This window comes from Trachypithecus francoisi, unplaced genomic scaffold (assembly GCF_009764315.1).
Source record: "Trachypithecus francoisi isolate TF-2019V2 unplaced genomic scaffold, Tfra_2.0 Lachesis_group5, whole genome shotgun sequence".
Lineage (NCBI taxonomy): Eukaryota > Metazoa > Chordata > Mammalia > Primates > Cercopithecidae > Trachypithecus > Trachypithecus francoisi.
In genome coordinates, this window is record NW_022681470.1 from 36,794,211 (window position 1) to 36,818,827 (window position 24,617).

The 24,617-nt window shown below is 37.8% G+C and overlaps 2 protein-coding genes across 8 annotated transcripts in view; one reads left to right on the forward strand and one right to left on the reverse strand.

Annotated features, from left to right (window-relative positions):
- Nucleotides 1-24,617, forward strand: part of CEP350 (centrosomal protein 350) — a 163,318-nt gene that overhangs the window by 104,496 nt on the left and 34,205 nt on the right. For all 7 annotated transcript variants that reach the window (XM_033196367.1, XM_033196370.1, XM_033196371.1 and 4 more), the window contains 4 exons: nucleotides 4,220-4,366; nucleotides 7,137-7,294; nucleotides 17,833-18,032; nucleotides 21,284-21,495. In XM_033196367.1, coding sequence (XP_033052258.1) covers nucleotides 4,220-4,366; nucleotides 7,137-7,294; nucleotides 17,833-18,032; nucleotides 21,284-21,495 — 717 coding nt within the window. The remainder of the gene's footprint in view (nucleotides 1-4,219; nucleotides 4,367-7,136; nucleotides 7,295-17,832; nucleotides 18,033-21,283; nucleotides 21,496-24,617) is intronic.
- LOC117074680 (malate dehydrogenase, mitochondrial-like) lies at nucleotides 22,724-24,054 on the reverse strand. The gene has a single exon (XM_033196385.1). It carries the CDS (start codon nucleotides 23,929-23,931, stop codon nucleotides 22,915-22,917), a length of 1,017 nt encoding a protein of 338 aa, XP_033052276.1. The 5' UTR covers nucleotides 23,932-24,054; the 3' UTR covers nucleotides 22,724-22,914.

Below are 24,617 nucleotides of genomic sequence, written 5' to 3' on the forward strand. Positions count from 1 at the left end.
TTGTCACTGCAGCTCTGTATAGCTGGTTAGAGTGTTGACTGGTGTAACCACTTTGAGTTGAGAGCAATTGCCACTACCTGGTTCAGTTGAGTACATATATGATATATGACTCAGCAGTTCTGTCTTGTTATATATCCTAAAAAAGCTTTCACATATGTGCAGGGGAAAATGGAAACAACTTAATTTCTTCAATAAAAGAATAGATGAAATAAAACATATTCTTGCAAGAAAGTATAGTACTACAGGAAACTGAATGTATTAGATATCAGCACTGTCTATAGAGATATCGGAAATGATAGTAATTTTCTATATCTGTGTTGTCCAATACTGTAGCTACTAGCCACATGTAGCTAGAAGCTGTCATACTGGAGAGTGTAGCAGTAGATCTTCCTTTACCAAAAACCATAATGTTCTTTTTTATAGAAAAGCAAGATGCAAAGAATATATACAGTATTATACCAGTCATGTAAATTTTTTTAACGTAACCAATTAGTAGTATATGTTCTGTGGAACCACTCATGCATCAAAAGCAAAAAACCACATATAGGAATGATGCACTTCTGGGGAAGAGAGGAAGGAGGAAGAGATTGGCATGGAGTTTGGTTTCATCTGTATTTATCTATTTATAGATAATAACATATTTGAAACAAATGTGCAAACTGTTAAATATGTTTAATGCCAGTGGTAGGGATATGAGTGACTACTTTTTCTTTTTGTAATACTTAAGAATGTTTTAAGTAAATGTGCAAAATATACTCTTTGATCCAATTGGTTACCGCTGAAAAGTTGCCTTATAAGGTTGAAAGAACCAAAGTGTAAGAATATATGTGCTAAGATATCTATTGCAACTGTAGCAGTAAGAATTCTTTTGACTGATAGTGAAATGGCTGGCTCTAAGCAATTTGGTACAACCGTATCCAAAAAAGAGAGACTGTATTTTCCTATGTCTTACTAGTTTTACCCTCCCTGAAGTGATGTTCATAACACATAAAAATAACCATTTTAATAAAGTGAATAATTCACTTATACCATTCACCATTTTAAAGTGAACAATTCGTTTGTACAACTTTGTGTGTTCTTACAAGAGGAGCAAACCTTGTTTCCCAAGTATTTCTTCGAAATTGTCTCTTTTTTCTTCTAGGCTTGAATTGGGTGAATTTATACATTATTTGGTTCAGAAACTCAGGCCTAGGTTAGTGGAAGTTTCAAAATGTACTTTGTGAAACTCTGGCCTCTAAGACCCTTTCACAGGTCTGGAAGATCAAAACTATTTTCATAATGATACTCTGATATGAATTTACCCTTTTCACTGTGTTGACATTTGCACTAAATAGTAGAAAACAATGCTGAGTAAAACTGCTGGTGCTTTAGCACAAGTCAGTGGCACCAAACCGTATTGGTAATTGTCTTATTCTTTATGCCACTTACTTGCAGTTAAAGAAAGCAAGTTTCATTTAGAATGTCCTGATTGAGTAGTAAGAATTATTAATTTTATTGTCTTAAACTCTTGAGTACATGTCTTTTTTGTATTCTGTGTGACAGAAACAGGAAATCCATAATCAGACACCTTTGCTCGATACCAGAATATAGTGATTAATTCAAGGAGAAGTATTTTTGCGCTTGTTTGAATTGTGAGCTTTTTTTTAAAATTTTTTTTCATGGAATAGTATTTTTACTTGAAAGAATGATTCAAGGCAAACTGTGCTAATTCAGATTTGGTTATTTGACAAATGTTTTTCTCAAAAACAAAGCAGTATCCCTGTCACTTCAAAAAAATAACTGACAGTATATGTTGCCAATGATAAAATTCGAGCTTTCACACACAAGTCAGGATTCTGAAAAATTTCCATTGCTCACCCAAAATAATTTTTCTTTTGAGATTAATGGTGATATTCATGAGTATAACTGTTTGATATTGCATAATGAAGTGTGTCAACATTTAGAAAATCCGCATAACTTAGTGAACCAACATTTTCCCAGTGATCAATGCACAGTGTTAAAAAAATCAAGCTAGATGATAAAGAGATATGCAAAACGCTAAAATATCATTCTTTTCACTAAGTTATTTTTTGTTTTGGAAAATATAGTTACTTTCTTTAAAATGTACACAACCATTGTGTACTCCTTAGGGAATGAGAATAAAGAGCAAATAATATATTTGCTCATAATGTATTTAGTATTATAAAAAATGTTTTGATGCTCAGAGTCCCCTGACAGGGTCTCAAGACTTCCAGGAACTCCATAGAGCACACTTTGAGAACTACTACTCCAGAAAAATTTATAAATGTGCCCAAGAAGACAAAATATATAAGGCTCTTCACTTACAGCATTGTTTGTACAATAGTAAAAAATAGACAATAACCTTAAAATCTCACCATATGGGGTGGGCACAGTGGCTCACACCTACAATCTCAGTGCTTTGGGAGGCCAAAGCAGACGGATCACTTGAGGCCAGGAGTTTGAGACCACCCTGGGCAACATAGCAAGACCCTGTGTCTACAAAAATAAAAAATAAAAATTAGCTATGCATGGTGGAATGTGCTTGTAGTCCTAGCTACTTGGGAGGCTAAGGTGGGAAGATCACTTGAGCCCACAAGTTTGAGGCTGCATTGAGCTGTGATTGAGCCACTGTACTCCAGCCTGGGCAACAGAGCAAGACCTTGTCTCTAAAAAATTTTAAAAATAAAAATAATCCCACCATATGGGTAATAGATAAATATATGGTTCTCCACTGTAATTTTATGCAGCATTAAAAGGCATAAATTAGCATGGTGAAATATCAAAAGTGATGTAAAGCAAGATTTAAAACATATACATATGATAGTTATAAAATATTTTTAAACATACAAACCAAATATTGTATCTTTTTGTTTGCAGATAAGCACAAATATTTTTAGAATAATTTAAAAAGAATGTGCTGGAAGGATAGATACCAAACCCATGATAGTTGTTACCTCTGAGGAGTTGGGGCACAAGATTGCAGACTAGTTTTATCTGTAATGTTTTATTTCTTTACAGGGTTAAAGACTTGGAGAAAATATAACTGAATATTAACAATTGTTAATTTGATGTTTTGGAAGTGTAGATGTTTATAAAGCACTTTTTTTTGCATTTTAAGGTAGTTTCAAAAAATCTCAATGATTAAAATAATTGTAACTACAAATTTTAATGTCTTTATTATGCTTTATTGATAAGAAAACATTGGTTGATTGATTATTGATTGATTGAGACAGGGTCTCACTCTGTTTCCCTGGCTGGAGTGCAGTGGCATGATTTTGGCTCACTGCAACCTTGACCTCCTGGGCTCAGGTTGATCCTCCCACCTCAGCCTCCCAAGTAGCTGGGACCACAGGTGAGTGCCACCATGCCTGGCTGATTTTTGTATCTTTTGTAGAGGTGGGGTTTCACCGTGTTGCCCAGGCTAGTCAACTCCTGGGCTCAAGTGATCTGCCTGCCTTGGCCTCCCAAAGTGCTAGGATTACAGGTGTGAGCCAACATATCTAACCAAGAAAACAGATTTAAAACAAATTTATTTTTAAAAAAGGATTATCTGTTAAATTTTGACAATTATTAGCAGTGAAGTGTGTTATCTTCTGCCCACATAGCAACTGAAAACTTAGTGTTCTGTGTGGAGAGAGATTGGTGCAATGTAGTCTTAAATGTTTCTGGTAGCATTGTAGGCGGGGGCAGTCCTTTTTTGAAAGCAATTTTAAAAACTGTTTTTAAGATCCATAAAATGATTCATTGTCTTTGACTTGTTTATTTTACTTTTAGAAATCTCTGCTAAAGAACTAGTCTGTGGTATGGGCATTAAAGCATTATTTGGGATAGTAAAACATTATAGGGGCCTAAAAGTTTAGCAATAGAATAATAGTTACATTAATTAGTTTACTTGATAAGCAGCTATTAAACTAGTAAGTGTAAACATTAAGTAGCATTATGGAAAAATGTGAAATGTATGTTTTAAAATGGAATATGAAATTATCAGTCTAATTATAATTTAAATAAAATTAAGGGATCATATTAAATTATTTTAGAATGGTGAGATTGTATGTGATTTATTTCCTCATTATTTTTTAAACTTTTCAGTATTACTACTTTTGTTATAAAATACTATATGTATTTGTTTTTAATATATGTGATGATTTTTTTTTTTTAATATTACTTTGGCCTTGTCTTCTCCCAATCTTGATCCCTGTCTTAACTCTTTAAACCTTAGGCAGAAATAAAACGTCTTCAAGAAGCCAATAAGGCAGCTCGGAAGGAAAGACAGCTGATTCTTAAACAGCAGGAGGAGATAGAAAGGATCCGCCAGACCACCATAAAACTACAGGAGAAGTTGAAATCTGCAGGGGAGAGTAAATTGGTAAACTACATGAAGTTATTATTTGTTTCCTGTCTTACGTTGATTGCCGGTATCTCACCCTATCTCATGTTCTAAGATGATATTCATTCAAACAGTATGATACAATAATGAACTAGGATAAAGTTCTATGGATGGGCCAGTCTTAGTCCATTTTCTGTTGCTATAACTGAATACCTAAGACTGGGTAATTTATAAAGGAGCAAAATTTTTTCTTACAGTTCTGGAAGGTGAGAAGTTCAAGGTCAAGGTGCCACATCTGGTGAGGGCCTTCTTGCTGGTAGGGACTCTCCGCAGAGTCCCAAGGGGTGATGCAGGGCATCACATGACACGGGGGCTGAGCGTGCTAACTCAATCCTCTCTTTCTTATTAATCCACTAAAGTCCAACCCTTATGACATCGTCTATTTCTAATTACCTTTCAAAAGTTCTACCTCTCAAATACCATAGTCTGATTTCCCACTGTCTTAATGTTACAATGAAAATTAAGATTCAACGTGAGTTACAGAGGGGACAAACATTCAAACCGTAGCAATGCCCTAATGTATAGTGAGAGTTTTATTTTTTTCCTATGGAATATTCAAATTTTGAAAGGGCCACATAGTTCTTGTACAGTATTAGTTTAATTTAGTTTATATTTCACTTACAAACTAAATTGGAACAGAGGGCTTTGCTCTTATGTGTCAATCCAAATATATTCTTCAGAATTAATGGGGGACACTGTTTTACTATTTACATGATACTCATCTTAGCTATCCAACTTTAATACAATTGATACATGATTCAAAGGAGATATTAGACAAAAACAAAATTTGAAACCTTTTTTTTTTTGTGGGGGGAGGACACGGTCTCACTCCATCACCTGGACTGGAATAAAATGGTGCAATCACAGCTCACAGCAGGCTTGACCTCCCAGGGGTCAGGTAATCCTCTCACCTCAGCCTTCCCAGTAGCTGGGACTATAGGCATGCACCTCCACCCCCAGCTAACTTTTTGTAGAGATGGGGTTTCGCCATGTTGCTCAGGCTGGTCTCCAACTCCTGGGCTCAAGCAGTCCATCTGCCTCAGCCTTCCAGAGTGTTGGGATTACAGGTGGGAGCCTGTAATACCTTAGAGCCTGAGCATACCTTAGAATGTTCAGTGGACCTATTCTAAGGTACTATAAAATGTCAGTGTAGGGCTGGGTGCCGTGACTCACGCCTGTAATCGCAACAGTTTGGGAGGCCTAGGTGGGCAGATCGCTTGAGCTCAGGAGTTTGAGATCAGCCTGGGCAACAGGGCAAAACACCCAGCTCTACAAAAAATACAAAAATTAGCCGGGCGTGGTGGCATACACCTATAGTCCCAGCTACTTGCGAGGCTGAGGTGGGAGGATTGCTTCAGCCTAGCAGGCCAAGGCTGCAGTAAGCTGTGATCACACCACTGCACTCCAGCCTAGGTGATAAAGCAAGACCCTGTCTCAAAAAAAAAAAAAAAAAAAAAGTCATTATAGTGTGAGAAAACTCAAACTGTATAGCAGTATAATTTTTAAAATTCCTAATACGCTCTGCTTTGATTTTTAAAGTAAACTTTAAATTTTGAAAAAATCTCAAACTTACAGAAAAATGTCAAACCGTACAAAAAATTCTATTATCCTGAATTATCTGAGAGTAAGTTGCCAACAAATTAACATTGATACATTACTACCACTTAATCTGCAGACTACCTGAAAGTGGTTGCCCTTCTCATTCCAGCTGGGCTCTGACTCCCCAAATTGGGCTATTCCCATCTCCTCACACCTTCTCTTCCTTATCTCTTTGGACTCTGGCACTTGTGCTAGGAAGTTCTCTGTGGTAAGGCCATCCTCACTGTGTTTGGGCTTGCAATTGTGTGTGGGGTCACTTCCATGTGACATTCTTGTTGGCCTTCTTGGGCTCTGATTCCCCTTACCAGCCACCCTCCTGCATTAAATGCCCTCTTCATCCTACTCAGGTTCTGAGACCCCACTCTTGCCCTCCTGTGTCCCTCAACCCCTACATAGATGCCTGCCTTGCTCTGTCCCATCCAGTGACTTTAAGATTGAACTGTTCAGGAGGAAGAAAGGGAAGCTCAAGGGCTCTACTTTTTTTTTTTTTTTTTTAACAAAATAAAAACAGTCATGACTGTCCCTACCCATCTTCCTGAAAAGTTAGGAGAACAAATGACTGTGGGGAAGGCATACTAAGCAATTAAAGTTTTACTTTTTGCTCATCAGAAATAATGTATTGATTAATAGTTTCCAGATGTTTTCTTTACAAACTTTTTTAATTTTTGAAAACCTAGTTTTGCATAAGGAATATTCAAAAGAAAAAACCCTTGCCCTAGTATGATTAAAATAAATGTTACATCTTCCAGTCATTCTTTGTGTCTGTACATATATGTTTTGTATAGTTATAGGTCTAACCTTTTTATTCCTTTTGAGTGGTTCAACTTTGAAATCTCAGAGAGGATATGTAGATACTAGATTACTAATAGCAGAAGCTTTTTTAGATTTCTTACATTTCTTTAAAATTATTACATGTTGTGATATTCTCTTTTTCTCTCTATATATAAATGATGGTAAAAATATACATAATATGAAATGTACTAGTTTAACCATTTTTAAGTGTGTGATATATTTTGTCCTTTATTATCTTATTTTCAACTCTTGTTATAAACATTGTATTGTGGATAAACTTAATTTTGAATTGACAGTATTATGATGACTTCAAGGTCCTATTAAAGTCCAATACAATTTTGCCTCTTTTTGTTTGCAGGACTCTCATAGTGATGAAGGTACAAAGGATAATAAGGCAACCAGTCCTGGTCCAACTGACTTGGAGACCCGCAGTCCTTCTCCCATTTCAATCTCCAGCAGTGAAACTAGCAGCATTATGCAGAAACTGAAGAAAATGAGAAGCCGCATGGATGAAAAGTAATTTGTTTTTTATAAATATCTCGTTTAGTTACATTGAAAGTAGTACAGCAAATAACATTTGTAATATACTTCATTAGATTAAGACAAATATTTTATGGATTCAGTAGCATTTTAGCAGAATTGTTAGAAGCCAATTGACTGTAGATCTTATTTATAAAACAATTTTAATACGAACAGGTTTCTTATTTTAAAAAACCAAAAAGGCTAGGAGTGGTGACTCACACCTATAATCCCAGCACTTTGAGAAGCTGAGGCAGGAGGATCATCTGAGCCTAGGAGTTCAAGAGCAGCCTGGGCAACATAGTGAGACCCCCATCTCTACAAAAAAATAAAATTAGCTGGGCATGGTGCCATGTGCCTGTAGTCTCAGCTATGTGGGAGGCTGAGGTGGGAGGATCCTTTGAGCCTAGGAGGTCAAGGCTGCAGTGAGCTATGATTGTGCCACTGCACTCCAGCCAGGGTGACAGAGCTAGACCCTGTCTCCAAAAAAAAAAAGTATCTGCACGTGTACCCATAACAAAATTTTCCCCTTTCTTTTACGAAAAGAAAGGCATGTCTAATAATTTGGGGAAGCAACTAATGGTATATCCTGACATTTCATCCTGTGGCTCTCTGGCACCTCTCAGGCTTATTCAAATAGATGAAATTTTAACCTGGTGAGTAGGTATGAGTTCCTTAGCTAAAAGCAGAAAGGCTGAAAATTTCCAGGAATGTTGATTTAGCAGTCTAATGTTCTTCTAAAATAGTTCTAAGAATTAATGTGTAAAGACTCTGAAAGAAAGCTACTCCAACTTAGATATAGCTCAGGTGTACATCAGTGTTGACCATATAAAATGACATTTATGTGAGACTTTCTCTTTGGGGTATATATTTAATTAAATACGGTTATAAATTAACTGCTTGTGGACTGTATTCTTGCCTCTGTAACCTCAACCCCATATCTAGCTTCCTCGAAACCCATTAAATATGAAAGAGACTCATTAGAAATTTTTGTTGACTACCATTTTAAGTTCGCAATTTGAACTACTACAGATTGAATTTAAGTTTTAATTTGATAACTTTTGGCAGTATACCAAACATCATCAAATGTAATGATGCTCTGTTTATATGTTAAGTCAGTCTATGATTTAGTTTGTTTTGCAACAGTCAAGCAGTTGTAAGTGAAATCCTTACTTTCTGTAGGTGCAGTTCTATATTGGCACTTCATTGCAAGAAAGGCATTTCATAACTTAAAAATACCTAAATTGATTATGAAAATAAGTCTTAAATACAGCTTTAAAAAATTAAAAATATAAGAGGTGAAACCAAATATTGACAAATATATGAATGAATGTTCCTTTTGGATGATTTCCATGGGATAGACTGATAAAGGCTTCTTCAAGTAGGAATTTATTAAAATTTAGATTAAACATGCTTTCTTCCTTTCCTGATAAAAATTTCCAGTAGCCTATATGGGCATACTGTATTGTTCCAGCAATCTTTTGAAATCAAAATTAGAATAATCTCTCAGATTTTTATCACTAATTTGACATTGTATATCTGCCACAAATGTCTTTGAGTGGTAAATGTTGGGGGAACACAGTGTCAGGGTGATTTCTTCATTGATCCCTTGCTCTTCTATTTCAATAAAATTTTCATTGCCAGTCTCTAAGAATGATACCCTAATTTGACCACCTTTGTAGAAAAAAGCTGTTAATTCTAGTCTGCCCTTGAGGTCACTCAGTTTTTGGGCTGCTTATTTCAGATTTGGTTAAAGCTTTAAAAATCCTAAATAACAAGTTTAAGTTTGGATTTATTGACTTTGTTCCAAATTTTGTTAATTATTTTAATATACTGCAAAATATTAATCACCTAGAGTGTTTGTATTATTCCTCTACCATTCCTTGACAACTATGGCAATTGATTTTTGAGTGATTTGTTGAGGAGAATAGGCATTGAAGCATTCAGTGACTTTTTGATCTGTTTGAGGCAATGAAATTGTGTTTGTGATAGGAATAAAGACAGTAGTGTTGAAGAAATGTTTGAATGATGGTGCTGAAATCTGAGGATGAGGCCGGGCCTGGTGGCTCACGCCTGTAATCCCAGCACTTTGGGAGGCCGAAGCGGGCAGATCACCTGTGGTCAGGAGTTCAAGACCAACCATGGCCAACATGGTGAAACCCCGTCTCTACTAAAAATACAAAATTAGCCAGGTGTGGTGACACATGGCTGTAATCCCAGCTACTCTGGAGGCTGAGGCAGGAGAATCATTTGAACCTGGGAGGTGGAGGTTGCAGCGAGCTGAGCTCACACCCCTGTACTCCAGCCTGGGCAACAAGAACAAAACTTAGTCTCAAAAAAAAGAAATCTGAAGATGAAGTAAAGTATTTTCCGAAATTGGTGGTGCATAGAAAAGGAAGAGTATTGTTATGCACTATTTTTTGGTCTCTGAAACAAAGTAATGTGAAGACTAGCTTTTAAATACCATTTATATTATCAGAGCACCATAGTTTCATCTCCTTCAATGATGTTGGAATGTCAGCTCAATAAATAGGGAGTCAGTTAATTTCATAGTCATTTGCTACAGTAGACACCTAACGACAAAATCATTTGAACCTCTGCTACTTCGTGACCAGGAACTTATTTGTTCCATAGATTTGCAAAGGCAGTCATTCCTATTTTATTGTTATAAATCACCAAAGAGTAGTCGTTCTTCTCAGTAAATTTAGCTAGTTTTTAGGGGGAACCTTTTCATTTTGTGTCATTGCTTATTGGTAACTTTCTGAACTCTGATTTTATAACAGATATTTTTCTGAAGTGATCATGTCATTTTTGGCTATAGTGAAAGATTTCCTTTTTTTTTTTACTGAGACAGTAATGCCTTTGTTGAATATTAAAAGCCATATGTTACATTCCTAACATATGGCTTTTCTTGACCTCTTCGTTGAGTAGACATTTTATAAGTGTCATATAATTTCCATTTATCAGTATATTAAAAGGAAAAAATAATATTCAAAATGTGAAAGACATTAATAATAATGAAAACATGTTTGCAAAAGACATACAGTAGATCTAAGCCATGAACTGAATAGCTCTCAGTGTTTTTGGTTATATTGGTAAGTGAAATCTGAGTTTTATTACTGCAAGGGATATTATTTACAATTTAAGTGGATTGCCTATAAACATGAAACAGATATTCATGAAAAAAAATCCCGATTGACTCTTCCTGTTTATGGAACAAGCGAAACACTGAAAGAATGGTGTTTTCTTCATCTTTAAGTGTTTCATTACTTAAAATAGGACACTGCATTTTTTCTTTCATTCGTTAACAGTAGCTTCTTCTTCCATATTATTTATTAATTATACACTTACTATCTCAGCAATTGTTTATTGATTAATGTGTGAGTATGCTAAGTTCTGAGGGGTGCCAAGATAAATCAGACTTAAACCCTGTTCTCAAGCTTAGAGTGTAGACGGAAAAAAGAATGAGGGGCAGGTTCATATAGAGAAGTATATCTAGATCAATTGCTAAGGAAGTTCAGAAAAGAGAAATTCTTACTGACAGTGTGATATATGTCAAGGACATTTTCATGGATGAGTGTACTTTTTTTAAGAGTCTCACTATGTTGCCCACGATAGGGTTGAATTCAAACTCCTGGGTATGAGTGATCCTCCCCACTCAGCCTCCTGAGGGAGTTAAATATATTGTTGAATTAGTAAGTACTTTCAAACATCAAAAGAAGGGGCAGAAAGTATATAGCTGTTTTTTGGTTTGGTCATTCATTGCAGACCAAGGTAGCATAGAAAGATGAAACCTTTAGTCACAAAACATTTTATTTTTATTTATTTATTTTTTTTATTGAGACAGAGTCTCGCTCTGTGGCCCAGGCTGGAGTGCAGTGGCACAATCTCAGCTCACTGCAAGCTCCGCCTCCCGGGTTTACACCATTCTCCAGCCTCAGCCTCCCGAGTAGCTGGGACTACAGGCGCCCGCCACCTCACCCAGCTAGTTTTTTTGTATTTTTTAGTAGAGACGGGGTTTCACCGTGTTAGCCAGGATGGTCTCGATCTCCTGACCCGCCCGTCTCGGCCTCCCAAAGTGCTGGGATTACAGGCTTGAGCCACCGCACCTGGCCCACAAAACATTTTAAATACTCTTTTTACACTTCCCAGTTGGCTTACAAAGCTGTTAAAGGAGAAAAATTAATGTATTTGGTTTTAAATGATTGATCAAAAAGTTAAGCAGATAAATATTTTATGACATTTCTCTGTCCAAAAGTATTTATTGTCTGATCAATGTCAAAATCTTCACCATTAATATGAATTTTTTAAATGAAGGATTTTCAAGAGAAGGCTTTTGATATTCCATTAAAGGAGATATTTTAATTAGATTGTTTTAAATAATAATGTTAAATAGCATTGCCTTAAACTGAATAGAATTTTCTTAGATAACATTCTAGTCTACATATAGTAGCTGAATAAATCCTGATAGTCTGATACTTTGTTTTTATTCTCTGCAAGAATTCCTAGGTCAGGAATAATGTGCTGTATTATTTTGTTTACTTAGTGTATGTAAATTATTAGATAATTTTAAGTAATAGAATAGAGTTTGCTATAGAAAATCATACCTAAGCTACATTTTCTTTTTGGTCAGAACTGTCTGTATCCTCATTTGTCCTCCCGTTTTTTTATTATTAAAGATGCTAAAATACTCAAAAGAATCCGTTTTAAAATGTAAAGCACTATGTTCCATTTTTAATTATAACAGTAATAGAATTAAAAACTCAGAAGGAATAAAATGATTTAAGGTATTAAGTTTTTTTTGTGAGTTTTGGGAAGAGGAAAAAGTAATGTTTTAGTTTAGCTAGGTAGTCTCAGTAGTTTGGAGATACATAGCATTGCATAAGGATTCATTAATAAAGCAGCAATAATTTTCTTCAAGATCAGTACAAATACAGCAGTGATTCTTAACTTTTTGGGGATCTTGAGTTCACTTGTAAATCAGATGAGTGCTTTGGAACCTTGCCTCAGAAAAATGCATATACACACATGTATACAATCTTACACGCAATTCCAGGGTGTCCATGGACTCCTTGGTATTCCAGTGGAGTAACTAATGATAATGGAAGCACAGTAACATCCTAAACAAATACAGAACTGTAAATGTTTCTTTTGTGAAAGTATTAAGATTTTGTTTGTTTTTGATATCTTTTATAATGAAAGGATTTTTAGACATAGGAGTTCTATTTAAAATTTAGATTATAATTTTATTCAAATTATAGAATGATTTTATAATCTATTAGAATGCAGGCCACAATTATATCAGTTCAGTGGGCAACAAAAGTTCTCACCTACATCACATGGTCTAGCAGTCACATGGTCTGACAGCCTTTTGAGGTACAAAATAAGTGGAAATAGTCCAATGGAGAGTCATAAAATGTTAAAATTAGAAGGGCTCTTAGAGAAACCATAAAATATAGTCCCTTTGTTTTACATGAAGAAATTGAGGCCCACAGAGTTTATGTAACTTTCCCCAGGTCACACACACAGCAGAATGGCAGAGCTGAAACTAGAACCTTGTTTTCCAGAGTTCAGCTAGCTAAAGTCGAAGTTAAGTTAGCATATCTGCTTTCAACCTCATAGATTTTTTTAAAACCTAAATTGGTGACTTAAAGTTATCTTCATTAGAAACTGATCCTTCTAAATAGTATTTTGTTGAAATTAGCAAAGTGCTAGATGGCTAATTACTGGAGTTGAATAGCTGTACAGAGCAAGTTCAGAATGTGAAAGTGTGACTTTAAAAGTGAATTAAGAGGCCGGGCGCGGTGGCTCAAGCCTGTAATCCCAGCACTTTGGGAGGCCGAGACGGGCGGATCACAAGGTCAGGAGATCGAGACCATCCTGGCTAACACGATGAAACCCCGTCTCTACTAAAAAAATACAAAAAACTAGCCAGGCGAAGTGGCGGGCGCCTGTAGTCCCAGCTACTCGGGAGGCTGAGGCAGGAGAATGGCGCAAACCCGGGAGGCAGAGCTTGCAGTGAGCTGAGATCCGGCCACTGCACTCCAGCCTGGGCGACAGAGCAAGACTCCGTCTCAAAAAAAAAAAAAAGTGAATTAAGGCCAAGCACGGTGGCTCACGCCTGTAATCCCAGCACTTAGCGGGGCCAAAGCGGGCAGATCATGAGGTTAGGAAATCGAGACCATCCTGGCCAACATGGTGAAACCCCGTCTCTGCCAACAATATAAAAATTAGCTGGGCATGGTGGCACGTGCCTGTAATCCCAGCTACTTGGGAGGCTGAGGCAGGAGAATTGCTTGAACCAGGGAGTCGGAGGTTGCAGTGAGCCAAGATCGCACCATTGCACTCCAGCATGGCGACAGAGCAAGACTCCATCCCCCCCCCAAAAAAAAGTGAATTAAGCCAGGCACAGTGGCTCATGCCTGTAATCCCACTACTTTGGGAGGCCGAGGTGGGTGGATCACCTGAGGTCAGGAGTTGAAGACCAGCCTGGTCCACATGGTAAAACCCCGTCTCTACTAAAAATCCAAAAAATTAGCCGGGCGTGGTGGTGCATGCCTGTAATCCCCGCTACTCAAGAGGCTGAGGCAGGAGAATCTCTTGAACTCGGGAGACGGAAATTGCAGTGAGCTGAGGTTGCACCATTGCACACCAGTCTGGGCAACACGAGTGAAACTCCATCTCAAAAAAGGAAAAAAAAATTTAAAAAGTGAATTAAGCTGGGCACAGCGACTCAGGCCTGTAATCCCAGCACTTTGGGAGGCTAAGGCAGGTGGATCACCTGAGGTCAGGAGTTCAAGACCAGCCTGGCCAACATGGTGAAGCCCAGTCTCTACTAAAAAAAAATATACAAAAATTAGCTGGGCATGGTGGCAGGTGCCTCTAATCCCAGCTACTTCAGAGACTGGGGCAGGAGAATCGCTGAACCCGGGAGGTGGAGGTTGCAGTGAACTGAGATGGTGCCACTGCACGCCATCCTGGGCAACACAGCAAGACTCCGTCTCAAAAAAAAAAAAGAGCTAATTAAGTACTCATTAATTCCTTAAGTTCAAACATTTAAAAAACTTAATGATTTCCATGCTAGACTAAATCTGTTGTATATCTTATTCTTGTCCAGTGTTCCGTTACCATCAGAGGACTTGTTGGGGCAATGCCTTGACATCAATCAAAAGCATTTTGTAGGCCGGGCACGGTGGCTCAAGCCTGTAATCCCAGCACTTTGGGAGGCCGAGACGGGCGGATCACGAGGTCAGGAGATCGAGACCATCCTGGCTAACACGGTGAAACCCCGTCTCTACTAAAAATACAAAAACTAGCTGGGCGAGGTGGCGGGCGCCTGTAGTCCCAGCTACTTGGGAGGCTGAGGCAGGAGAATGGCGTAAACCCAGGAGGCGGAGCTTGCAGTGAGCTGAGATCCGGCCACTGCACTCCAGTCCGGGCGACAGAGCGAGACTCCGCCTCAAAAAAAAAAAAAAAAAGCATTTTGTATTAGTCGGCATTTATGTCTCCATCATTCACAATTTTTCTTTCTTTCCTGTGTAGCATCTTGAAGGATTATTTATTCTATTGTGAAGTAATGCTCTTTTATCTCAACTTTATTCAACGTTTAAAGGGCACTCCTTATAGAATGTATTTATATTTAATAACATGTTTATGGAAAGAAGTTCTAACTTTAAGTCAAACTTTTCTTACACCTTTTAAAACTATTTTATTTTCATTTTCTATTAGTTAGTTATTTCGTTCCTCATTCCTAAACTAGAGCTTTTGAATATGCTTAATCTTTAATAGAGGAAAATTATTGTTCTCTGTGTTGGGCTAGAGAAAAAGTTTAAATTGCATATTTTTAAAGTTTATTTCACATGTTCCAATATTATTTTACTTTTTGTACTAGGTCATGCATGCATTTAGCAGTTATACACTTAAGAGGGTGGGTGATGTTTGAATGTTATGAATAGATTTTTGAGCCTTTTGCCAAGTGCCTTTGTTTTGCATAATATTTTGATAATTGGCATCAAAATAAGTTTATTGTACGTTCATAAAGAATGGCAAGGAAGATTGTAATGTCTTAACTTGAAATTTAGCAAAAATGTTTTTCTTGAACTTGAGTGCAGAAAATCAAGGCAATCCAGGTATGAATGTGTGTGTTTTTGCGTGTGTGTTTTTGCGTGTGTGTGTGTGTGTGTAAGTGAAGGGGAAATGAAATGCTGAGTTATATGTGACGAAACAGACATTGAATAGTCTGTTATCAAAAAATACACATAGGCAAGATTATACATAATTTTTAAAACCCAAATGAATCGCTGGATTTATACCTAGATTTTCTCACTTCTATGACATACTATATTATTCCTTGCCCTTCCAAGGCAATAAATGTTGCCTTGATCTACAAGTTATTGTTGTGTGCATGTGAACAGGAGCATGCTCTGTCAAAGAGAATTAACCTTTCCAAAGGTACTACTAGACTTTTTAATCCATTCACACACGCACAGATCTATTTACTATTACAAAAGAAGAAAATGTGGGGTTTTTCTCCTGCTTTTGTAACTATAAAATGGAATGTTCTTCTTACCTTTAACCTTATGCTTGAGCTATCCATATCAGTTTTTTTTTCTACTGACGGTATTTATTGGGACTAGCTCACTTTATTAATTATGCATCCTGATATCTTATAGAATGGGTATTGTATTTCAGTATTATTAATTAAGTGGGCCTTTGTTAGATATAAAGCAAGATACCTCCAATAGGTCCTCTTAGCAGTAAGTTTTATATTGTAGAGGTGAACAAGGTATTTTTATGTAAATCAGTTTACTAAATTGTATTATTTTCAAGCTAGATTGTGATGGTAAGGTTAAATAAGGCAAATGTAGTATTTTAAAATACATGACGAAGTACAGATTAAAAATCACTTGCTCAGGATTACGTATGTGTGTAGAGTTGTTGATATACTAGGTTCATGGCCATAATTGTTGTACTGTCTGTTAAAGCTTAATTGAAAACTAGTTTAGTCCCACAATGTACTTCTTATTACTTTACTCACAAATAAGTAAATTTAACTGAAAATATAGATGGTGGTTAAGCAACATTTGAGAAGAAAGGCATGTTTATTCAGGAATCATTGGTAAGATCTATAAAAATACACTTTTAAAAATGTCACACAGAGTGTAATGCCTGCTTTAACTGAGTCGCTTATAATGTTCTTCAGGAAGCATATTAAAATTTCTTCACTCAGCTCTTACGCTTTCCTTTTCTCATTCTTTCTGCCTCTTGATCTCTTGGTTTTAAAATCTTCCTCCTTATTTTGTAGACACTGCTCTCCTGTTCACTACTTCTTCTCTGTCTTTACGTCTCATCACTGGGCCTCTCTCAGTGTCTGTTTTCCCAACCTTCATCCCAAATTCCAGCTGTATATCTACAACCAGTTGGTCAGGTAACTTTGCACCTTTTTCAGTGCACTCTTTGATAGAGCATGCTCTGTTCTTTTTGTTTGTTTTGTTTGCTTTTTTTCTCTCTCTCTCTCTTGTTTTTTTAACAGCCTGGAGGCCTCTTGTTAAATGTCCCATAAATTTTACCTTTTGTTTCCACATTAATTTGACATGATGATTGCTCAAGAAGTAGAGTGACAGTTCTTGTGCTTTTTAGTGTTTGTGCGATACATGTATGCATTTTTGTCGGTTAGCTACCACTATAGATATAACACTAGTAATGTGAGCAGCCCACATTTTATTTAGTCATGGCATCTACATTCGAAGATGGTTTATTAGTAGCCTCTAAGCTAAGTAATTTTTCCTAACTCAGTAATTTCTCCTAACCCTTTGGGCCTAAGATATCATTGGCTATTTAAGTTCAGAAATCAGATTAAATTGAGAATTTGATGCATCCCTTTACTTAAGTAAATAAATAGTTAGGTTTATATGCATAAAACATGGACTGTGGTACTCGATGTTCTCTCCATGAAAAAAAGATTTACCACTTGACATTGCATCTCTTAGGTAATGGAAGAAACAAAACTCATTAGACCTGAAACAAAGCCAGGCAGAACTTTAAAATAAAAGTAAAAAAGGGACATGAACATGTTTTTTGTTTGCTTGCTTGTTTTGGGGCTTTTGGGTTTGTTTTTTATTATTTTTGGTATTTGTTGTTTCGGGTTTTGTGTGTTTTCTGGTCTTAGCCTTCAGAATAAATTCCTTACCTCTTCTGTTATGGAAAAGAATAACCTACAAAAAATGAATATATAAATATGAACATTATCAATTATGGTTGTCTAGATATTCTGAAGGTTTTTTTTTCTGAATATACTGCTATTTTTCCTTTGCTAACTTTACAAACCATTACAAGTAAAACATAAATGCCCTCATTTTCTGAATAAGTTGACTCATGAAAGCTTATATTATCTCAAGCTTTTTTCAGAGAGAAGAGTAGTATGAATGTTCTGCTTTTGCACAGCTTGTTGATAAGGTGGTGAGTGATAGAGCTCTCAAAGTGATCTCTGCCTATAGATTTGTTCTCTCAAACTGTTCTCCATGGTGTGACCATAGGTTTCTGACAAAGCGGGAGCAAAAATTAATGCAGCGGCGACAGCATGCAGAGGAGCTCCTAGAGTGGAAGCGACGTTTAGATGCAGAAGAAGCAGAAATTCGTCAAATGGAAAAACAAGCTTTGGCTGCCTGGGACAAAGAATTAATAAAACCCAAAACTCCTAAGAAAGAACTGGAGGACCAGAAAACAGAACAGAAAGGTAATAAATACTAACTCTGTTCACACTACAAACTAAAGCCTAACATAATTGAAAGATATATTTCATTACTTTTAAAAATGCGAGGCTGGGTGCAGTGACTCATGCCTGTAATCCAAACACTTTGGAAGGCCAAGGCCAGAGGATCGCGTGAGACCAGGAGTTCAAGACCAGCCTGGATGACATAGCAGACCCCGATTCTACAAAAAATTAAAAAGTTAGCTGGGTATGGGGGTACATACCTATAGTCCTAGCTACTGAGGCAAGAGGCTTGCTTGAGCCCAAGAGGTCAAGGTTACAGAGAGCTATGATCACCCCACTGTGCTCCAGCCTGTGTGTCAGAGTGAGACTCTGTCTCTAAAAATAAAATAAAATTGTAATTAAAATGCAGATGATTGAGGTGATGCAAATGATGAGAAAGATGATACAACTACAAATGCTGGAGAAATTAGAAAGACAAAAAAAAATTGTGGCCAGGCATGGTGGCTCATGACTGTAATCCTCGCACTTTGGGAGGCTGAGGCAGGTGGATTGCCTGAGCTCAGGAGTTCGAGACCAGCCTGAGCAACACAGTGAAACCCCGTCTCTACTAAAATACAAAAGAAATTAGCTGGGTGTGGTGGCACGCACCTGTTATCCCAGCTACTCAGGAGACTGAGGCAGGAGAATTGCTTGAACCCAGGAGGTGGAGGTCGCAGTGAGCCGAGATCGCACCACTGCACTACAGCCTGGCAACAGCGAGACTCCGTCTCTCAAGAAAAAAAAAAAATTGTAATAACTTTATTCCAATACAAACTTGAAAACTTAGAAGAAATGGCTAAATTCTTCTAAAAAATACAACTTACCAAAGCTTACTCAGTAAGATAAGAGAACTCTCCTGATTCTTTCACCAGTAAAGGAATTGTACCCCAGTAACTAGGCATCTTTTTACATAGACCTCATCCATCTTTACCAGTATACTAGATTAAAAGTGGGGGGGGAAACACGGTATTATAATTCTTTACTTTTCCATAGAATAAAAAAAGAGACATTTCTCAACTCATTTTATGAGGCTAGTATGTAAGTTTGATGTTATGTCCATAGAAGGACAGTATCAGAAAAGGAAAGGCCAATCTTACCTATCCTGAAGTATGTATTAGCACACCAAGTTCAACTGTATATGCAAATCCTAATACTTAATGACAGAGTGGGATTAGCACACATTAAACAGTTGATAATGTGGTGAATTACCTTACCCAGATTAAAGGAGAAGAATCGATCATCTCAATGGATTCAGAAAGGCATCTGATAAAATTTAAAAAGCATTTGTGGACCAGACTCAGTGACATACGCCTGTAATCCCAACACTTTGGGAGGCTGAGGTGGGTGGATCACTTGAACCCAGGAGTTCGAGACCAGCCTGGGCAACATGGTAAAACCCTGTCTCTACCAAAAATAAAAAAATTAGTTGAGCATGGTGGCACGCACCTGTGGTCCCTACTCAGGAGGCTGAGACATGAAAATCACCTGAGCCCAGGAGGCAGAGGTTACAGTGAGCTAAGATCATACCACTGCACTCCAACCTGGGTGATAGAGTGAGACTCTGTCTCAAAAAAAAAAAAATGACTACATAAAAATAAAAAGCATTTGTGATAAAATAAATAAACCTCAGATCAAAGTAGCCGTAGAAAGGAACTTTCTTTACCCGATAAAGGGTGTTAACAAAAACAAAAACCCAAACCTATAATAGATACCATACTTAATGATAAAATACAGAAAGTTCCTTTGGATTTGGAGATAAGACAAAGATGCTTATTTTTAGCTCTGTTCAGCATTGTGTAGAGGTCCTACACAGTACATTTAAGGCTAGAAAAAGAATTAAAAGCTATAAGGAGTGAGAAGAAGCAAAATTCTTGTTACTTACAGTTAATAAAGCTACACACATAGATAATCCAGAATTTACATGTTAATTATTACAATTAGTAAGTGAGCTTAACAAGGTTTCTGGTTATAAAATTCATATACAAAATTCAATTGCATGTCTGTAGATCAAAAATTGATTAGAAAAATATTTTTTAAAAAAGATACAAATAGAAACAATATATAATAGAAACAAAAAATATGAAGTACCTAGGAATAAATTTAACAAAAAGTGTACAAGATCTTTATATAGAAAAATTTAGAATTTTATTAGGAGACGTTAAAGAAAACTAAAACAGCCTGGGCACAGTGGCTTATGCCTGTAATCCCAACACTTTGGGAGGCTGAGGCATGCACATTGCTTAAGCTCAAGAGTTCATGACAAGCCTGGGCAACATGACCAAACACTGCCTCTACAGAAATATTAGCTGGGCATGGTGGCACAGGCCTGTAGTCCCAGCTACTTAGGAGGCAGAGGCAGGAGGATTGCTTGTTCCTGGGAGGTCGAGGCTGCAGTGAGCCCTGTTCATGCTACTGCACTCCAGCCTGGGTGACAAAGCAAGACCCTGTCTCAAAAAGTAAAAAAAAAAAAAGCCAAAATAAATGGAACATTATTCCATATTCATAGATTCAGTGTCATAAGATACTAATTCTCCTTAAACTGATCTGTAGATTCAAGACTATTTACATCAGAAACACAGCAAAGTTTCTTCATAGGAAACCTTTGACAAGCTCATTAAAAAATGTATATGAGGCCGGGCATGGTGGCTCACGCCTGTAATCCCAGCACTTTGGGAGGCTGAGGTGGATGGATCACCTGAGGTCAGAGTTGGAAACAAGCCTGGCCACTATGGTGAAACCCTGTCTCTCCTAAAAAGACAAAAATTAGCTGGGTGTGGTGGCATGTGCCTGTAATCCCAGCTACTTGGGAGGCTGAAGCAGGAGAATCACTTGAACCCAGGAAGCAGAGGTTACAGTGAGCCGAGATCATGCCACTGCACTCCATCCTGGGCAACAAGAACAGAACGCCATCTAAAAAAAAAAAAAAATTACGTGAAAGAACAAAGACCAAAAAGCAAAGACGAACCACAAAATGCGGAAACTTACTTTACCATATATCAAGACTTCTAAGTTGTAGTGGTTAAAATAATACATTTGCACAGAGAGAGACAAATAGACTGTGAAACAGATAACCCAGAAATAGATCTGTGCATCTGTGGAAGCTATGACTCTCCTGTTTGTGGGAGGCAAAAATGCAATGAGTAATAATATGCTAAAAACAATGTTTATCAGTATAATTTTCCCATTGACCAAGATTGTATATTTTTTTTCTTGTTTTCACCCTCTCTTTCTAGAAATAGCAAGTGAAGAGGAATCTCCAGTACCTCTGTACTCTCATCTAAACAGTGAAAGCTCCATTCCAGAAGAATTAGGCAGCCCTGCTATTGAGTATGTACCATCCGAGTCTATTGGACAGGAACAGCCAGGGACTCCAGATCACAGTATACTTACTGAAGAAATGGTTTGTTCACAGGAACTAGAATCTTCTACCTCTCCTAGTAAACATGTAAGTTAATGTATATTTATCTCTTAAAGATTCTCTGGAAAAAAGCTGTCTAAAAGGTATATTAACAGTTATATTATTGCTATTAATGACAGTGTTAACTGTCACCATATTTGTAACATGTAGGACATAGCATTTGAATAGAATAGAAATGTAAATGAAAAGAAATAAAGCTTTTCATTTACAAATATATGAATTTTGGCATTAGTGGAGGTTATAAAATCATTTGCTATCAAGTCTGTTAATATTAAGTGAATAGGAACTTCTAAAGTCTTTATGAAAAACAATTTGTGGGAACAACACAAGTTCTTTCTGAAGTTTGTTTTTTCACATAACAAAAACAGTAAGATTTTAAAGCACACCAGAGTACTTTTACTGTAACTGAATTAATAACTTCTATGTAACTCGTAGAATAAATGTAATGGTTTAACCTCTTAAAGGCAGGCCTGAAACAGTTATTGATTTTAAATTAAGAGAATGGCCATTATTAGACTAAGATTTTCTATATTGTCCTTAATTGTGTACTTTATAGAAAAAAAAAAACTAGCTGGTAAAAACTCCAGATAGAAACTTAACTATTTTTTAAAAATATAGCAAATAATTAGCATAACAATATTAAATATTTAGTATACTGTGGTATACTAAAGTATACACAGACATTGTTAAAGCCTCTTTATGTTTAAAAAAAGATCTGCCCAAATTCAGAATGGAATATTCTTTGTTAGAGTCTTCCATTTTTATTGTGATGGAAAGAATTAATTTTATTTCCCCATTGAAAAGTCAATCAGGTTCATTTATGTTACAGCACCTAGAAGATCTAGAAGAAAAACATTTTTTTTCTGAGATGGAGTTTCGCTCTTGTTGCCCAGGCTGGAGTGCAATGGCACAATCTCTGCTCACTGCAACCTCTGCCTCCTGGGTTTAAACAATTCTCCTGCCTCAGCCTTCCGAGTAGCTGGGATTACAGGCATGCACCACTATGCCCAGCTAATTTTGTATTTTTAGTAGAGACAGGGTTTCTCCATGTTGGTCAGGCTGGTCTCAAACTCCCGACCTCAGGTTATCCTCCCACCTCGGCCTCCCAAAGTGCTGGGATTACAGGCGTGAGCCACTGTGCCCGGCCAGAATAACATTTTTTATTCATTGAAGAGCCTATTCAATATTATGTTAAAAAATATTTCAGTGTCCTTGTGCACATACTTGAAATCAGCATTTTTAGGTTATTACAGGCTTTTTTTTTTTTTAAATCAAGGACGGCTTTTATTGATGTGCCCATCGAGTCACCCACAATTTGGAAGGCATGATGATGTTAATACAGTAATCATCACCAAAGCAAATTAAAATACAAAGGTTATCTGCAACAGCTTTGCAGTGACATGATGCCTTTATAAATTAAGGAAACTGGCCGCCCATCACGGGGGCTCACTTCAGGGTCTTCACGAAATCTTCCCCCTTCTTGATGGAGGCCTTCAGCTCAGGAATGGCATCCGAGATCATCTTCTCCTCAAAAGAGGAGACTTGGCCAATGCCCACGTTCTTCTCGATGCCCTTTTTCCCAAGCAGCAGTGGCGTGGAGAAGTAGGTACATTCCGTTTCCTGTGACTTAACGAAGGAACATTCCACAACACCTTCCTTTCCATTCATTGCATCCACAAGGGAGAAGACGAAGCGGGCGCCGGCATACGCCATGGAGAGGGTGGCGGAGCCTGCTCTGGCTTTAGCCTTGACCACCTCCGTGCCGGCCTCCTGGATCCGCCCAGTGAGCGCCGTCAGCTGGTCCTGGGGAAAGTCCACCTTGGGGGTGCACTGAGAGATCAGGGGGATGATGGTCTTCCCGGCATGGCCACCAATGACAGGGACGTTGACTCGAGCTGGATCCAAACCCTTCAGCTCTGCAACAAAGGTGTTGGCTCTGACGATGTCCAGGGTCGTCACACCGAAGATCTTGCTGGGGTTGTACACTCCGTGCTTCTTGAAAACTTCTGCTGTGATGGGGATGGTGGAGTTAACTGGATTGGCAATGATGCAGATCATGGCTTCTGGGCAATGCTGGGCACAGGCAGCGGCCAGCGTGGCCACAATCGTGGCATTGGTGTTAAACAGGTCGTCCCGGGTCATGCCTGGTTTTCTGGGGACTCCGGCCGGAATAACTACCACATCACAACCTTTTAGGCAGTCAGGCAGCTGTTCAGGTCCGAGGTAGCCTTTCACAACGGCTTTGGTCTCCATGTGGCTCAGATCTGCGGCCACTCCGGGTGTGTGCGCGATATCATAGAGGGTCAGGCGGCTCACCAAGGGGCTGTTCTTTAGGAGAAGTGAAAGCGGCTGCCCGATGCCTCCAGAGGCCCCTAGCACGGCTACTTTAGCATTGTTCTGGGCCGGGGTGCTGAAGCTGCGGCGGAAAGCAGCGCTGGCAGGCCGGGCGAGGGCGGAAAGCATGGCTGGAGCGGGAGGGGCGCCGACCGGCAGACACAGGAGCTGCTGACAGGCAAGTGACTCCAACGACCTCCACACTCCGCAGCACTCCCGGCTCTGCTCCGTGGGGCCTCGCGAGAGTGACCGGACTTCTTAAAGGCTTTTAATAATTATGTTAGTGGTCTCTTATTTATTGTATGATAATATTAGACATATAGATAATTTACTTGTAGCATTATCTATTATTCTGTAAATTTCTGCCTTCCAGGAATTTACAACCAAACTGTATTTATACAATCTTAAAAGTTTATTAGCTCTTATAAATCAATTACATTCTACCTAGCATCATTATTGACGAGGCTCGGAGTAGCCACGAACTGATTGACTATTAAAAATTAGAGCTTTTTTCACAAGAAAATATATCAAGGAAATCAAAACTAGTATATCTTAAAGTAGTTTTTATAATAAAAGCTAATATTTATTAAGTGTTTATTTACGAAGTATTTACCAAGTGCCTTACGTGGATTATCTCATTTAACCCTTGAAAGAATCCTATAGATACTGTTCTAATCCCCAAGCTAGGAAATTTGCCCAAAGTCACAGGGATAGGAAGTGATAGTAGTCAGGAATCAAATCAGGCATCTCACTTCCACCTGATGTCAGGGTAGAAATTTTGTCTTTTGTTCTCTTGTGGGCAAACTTCTTATGCT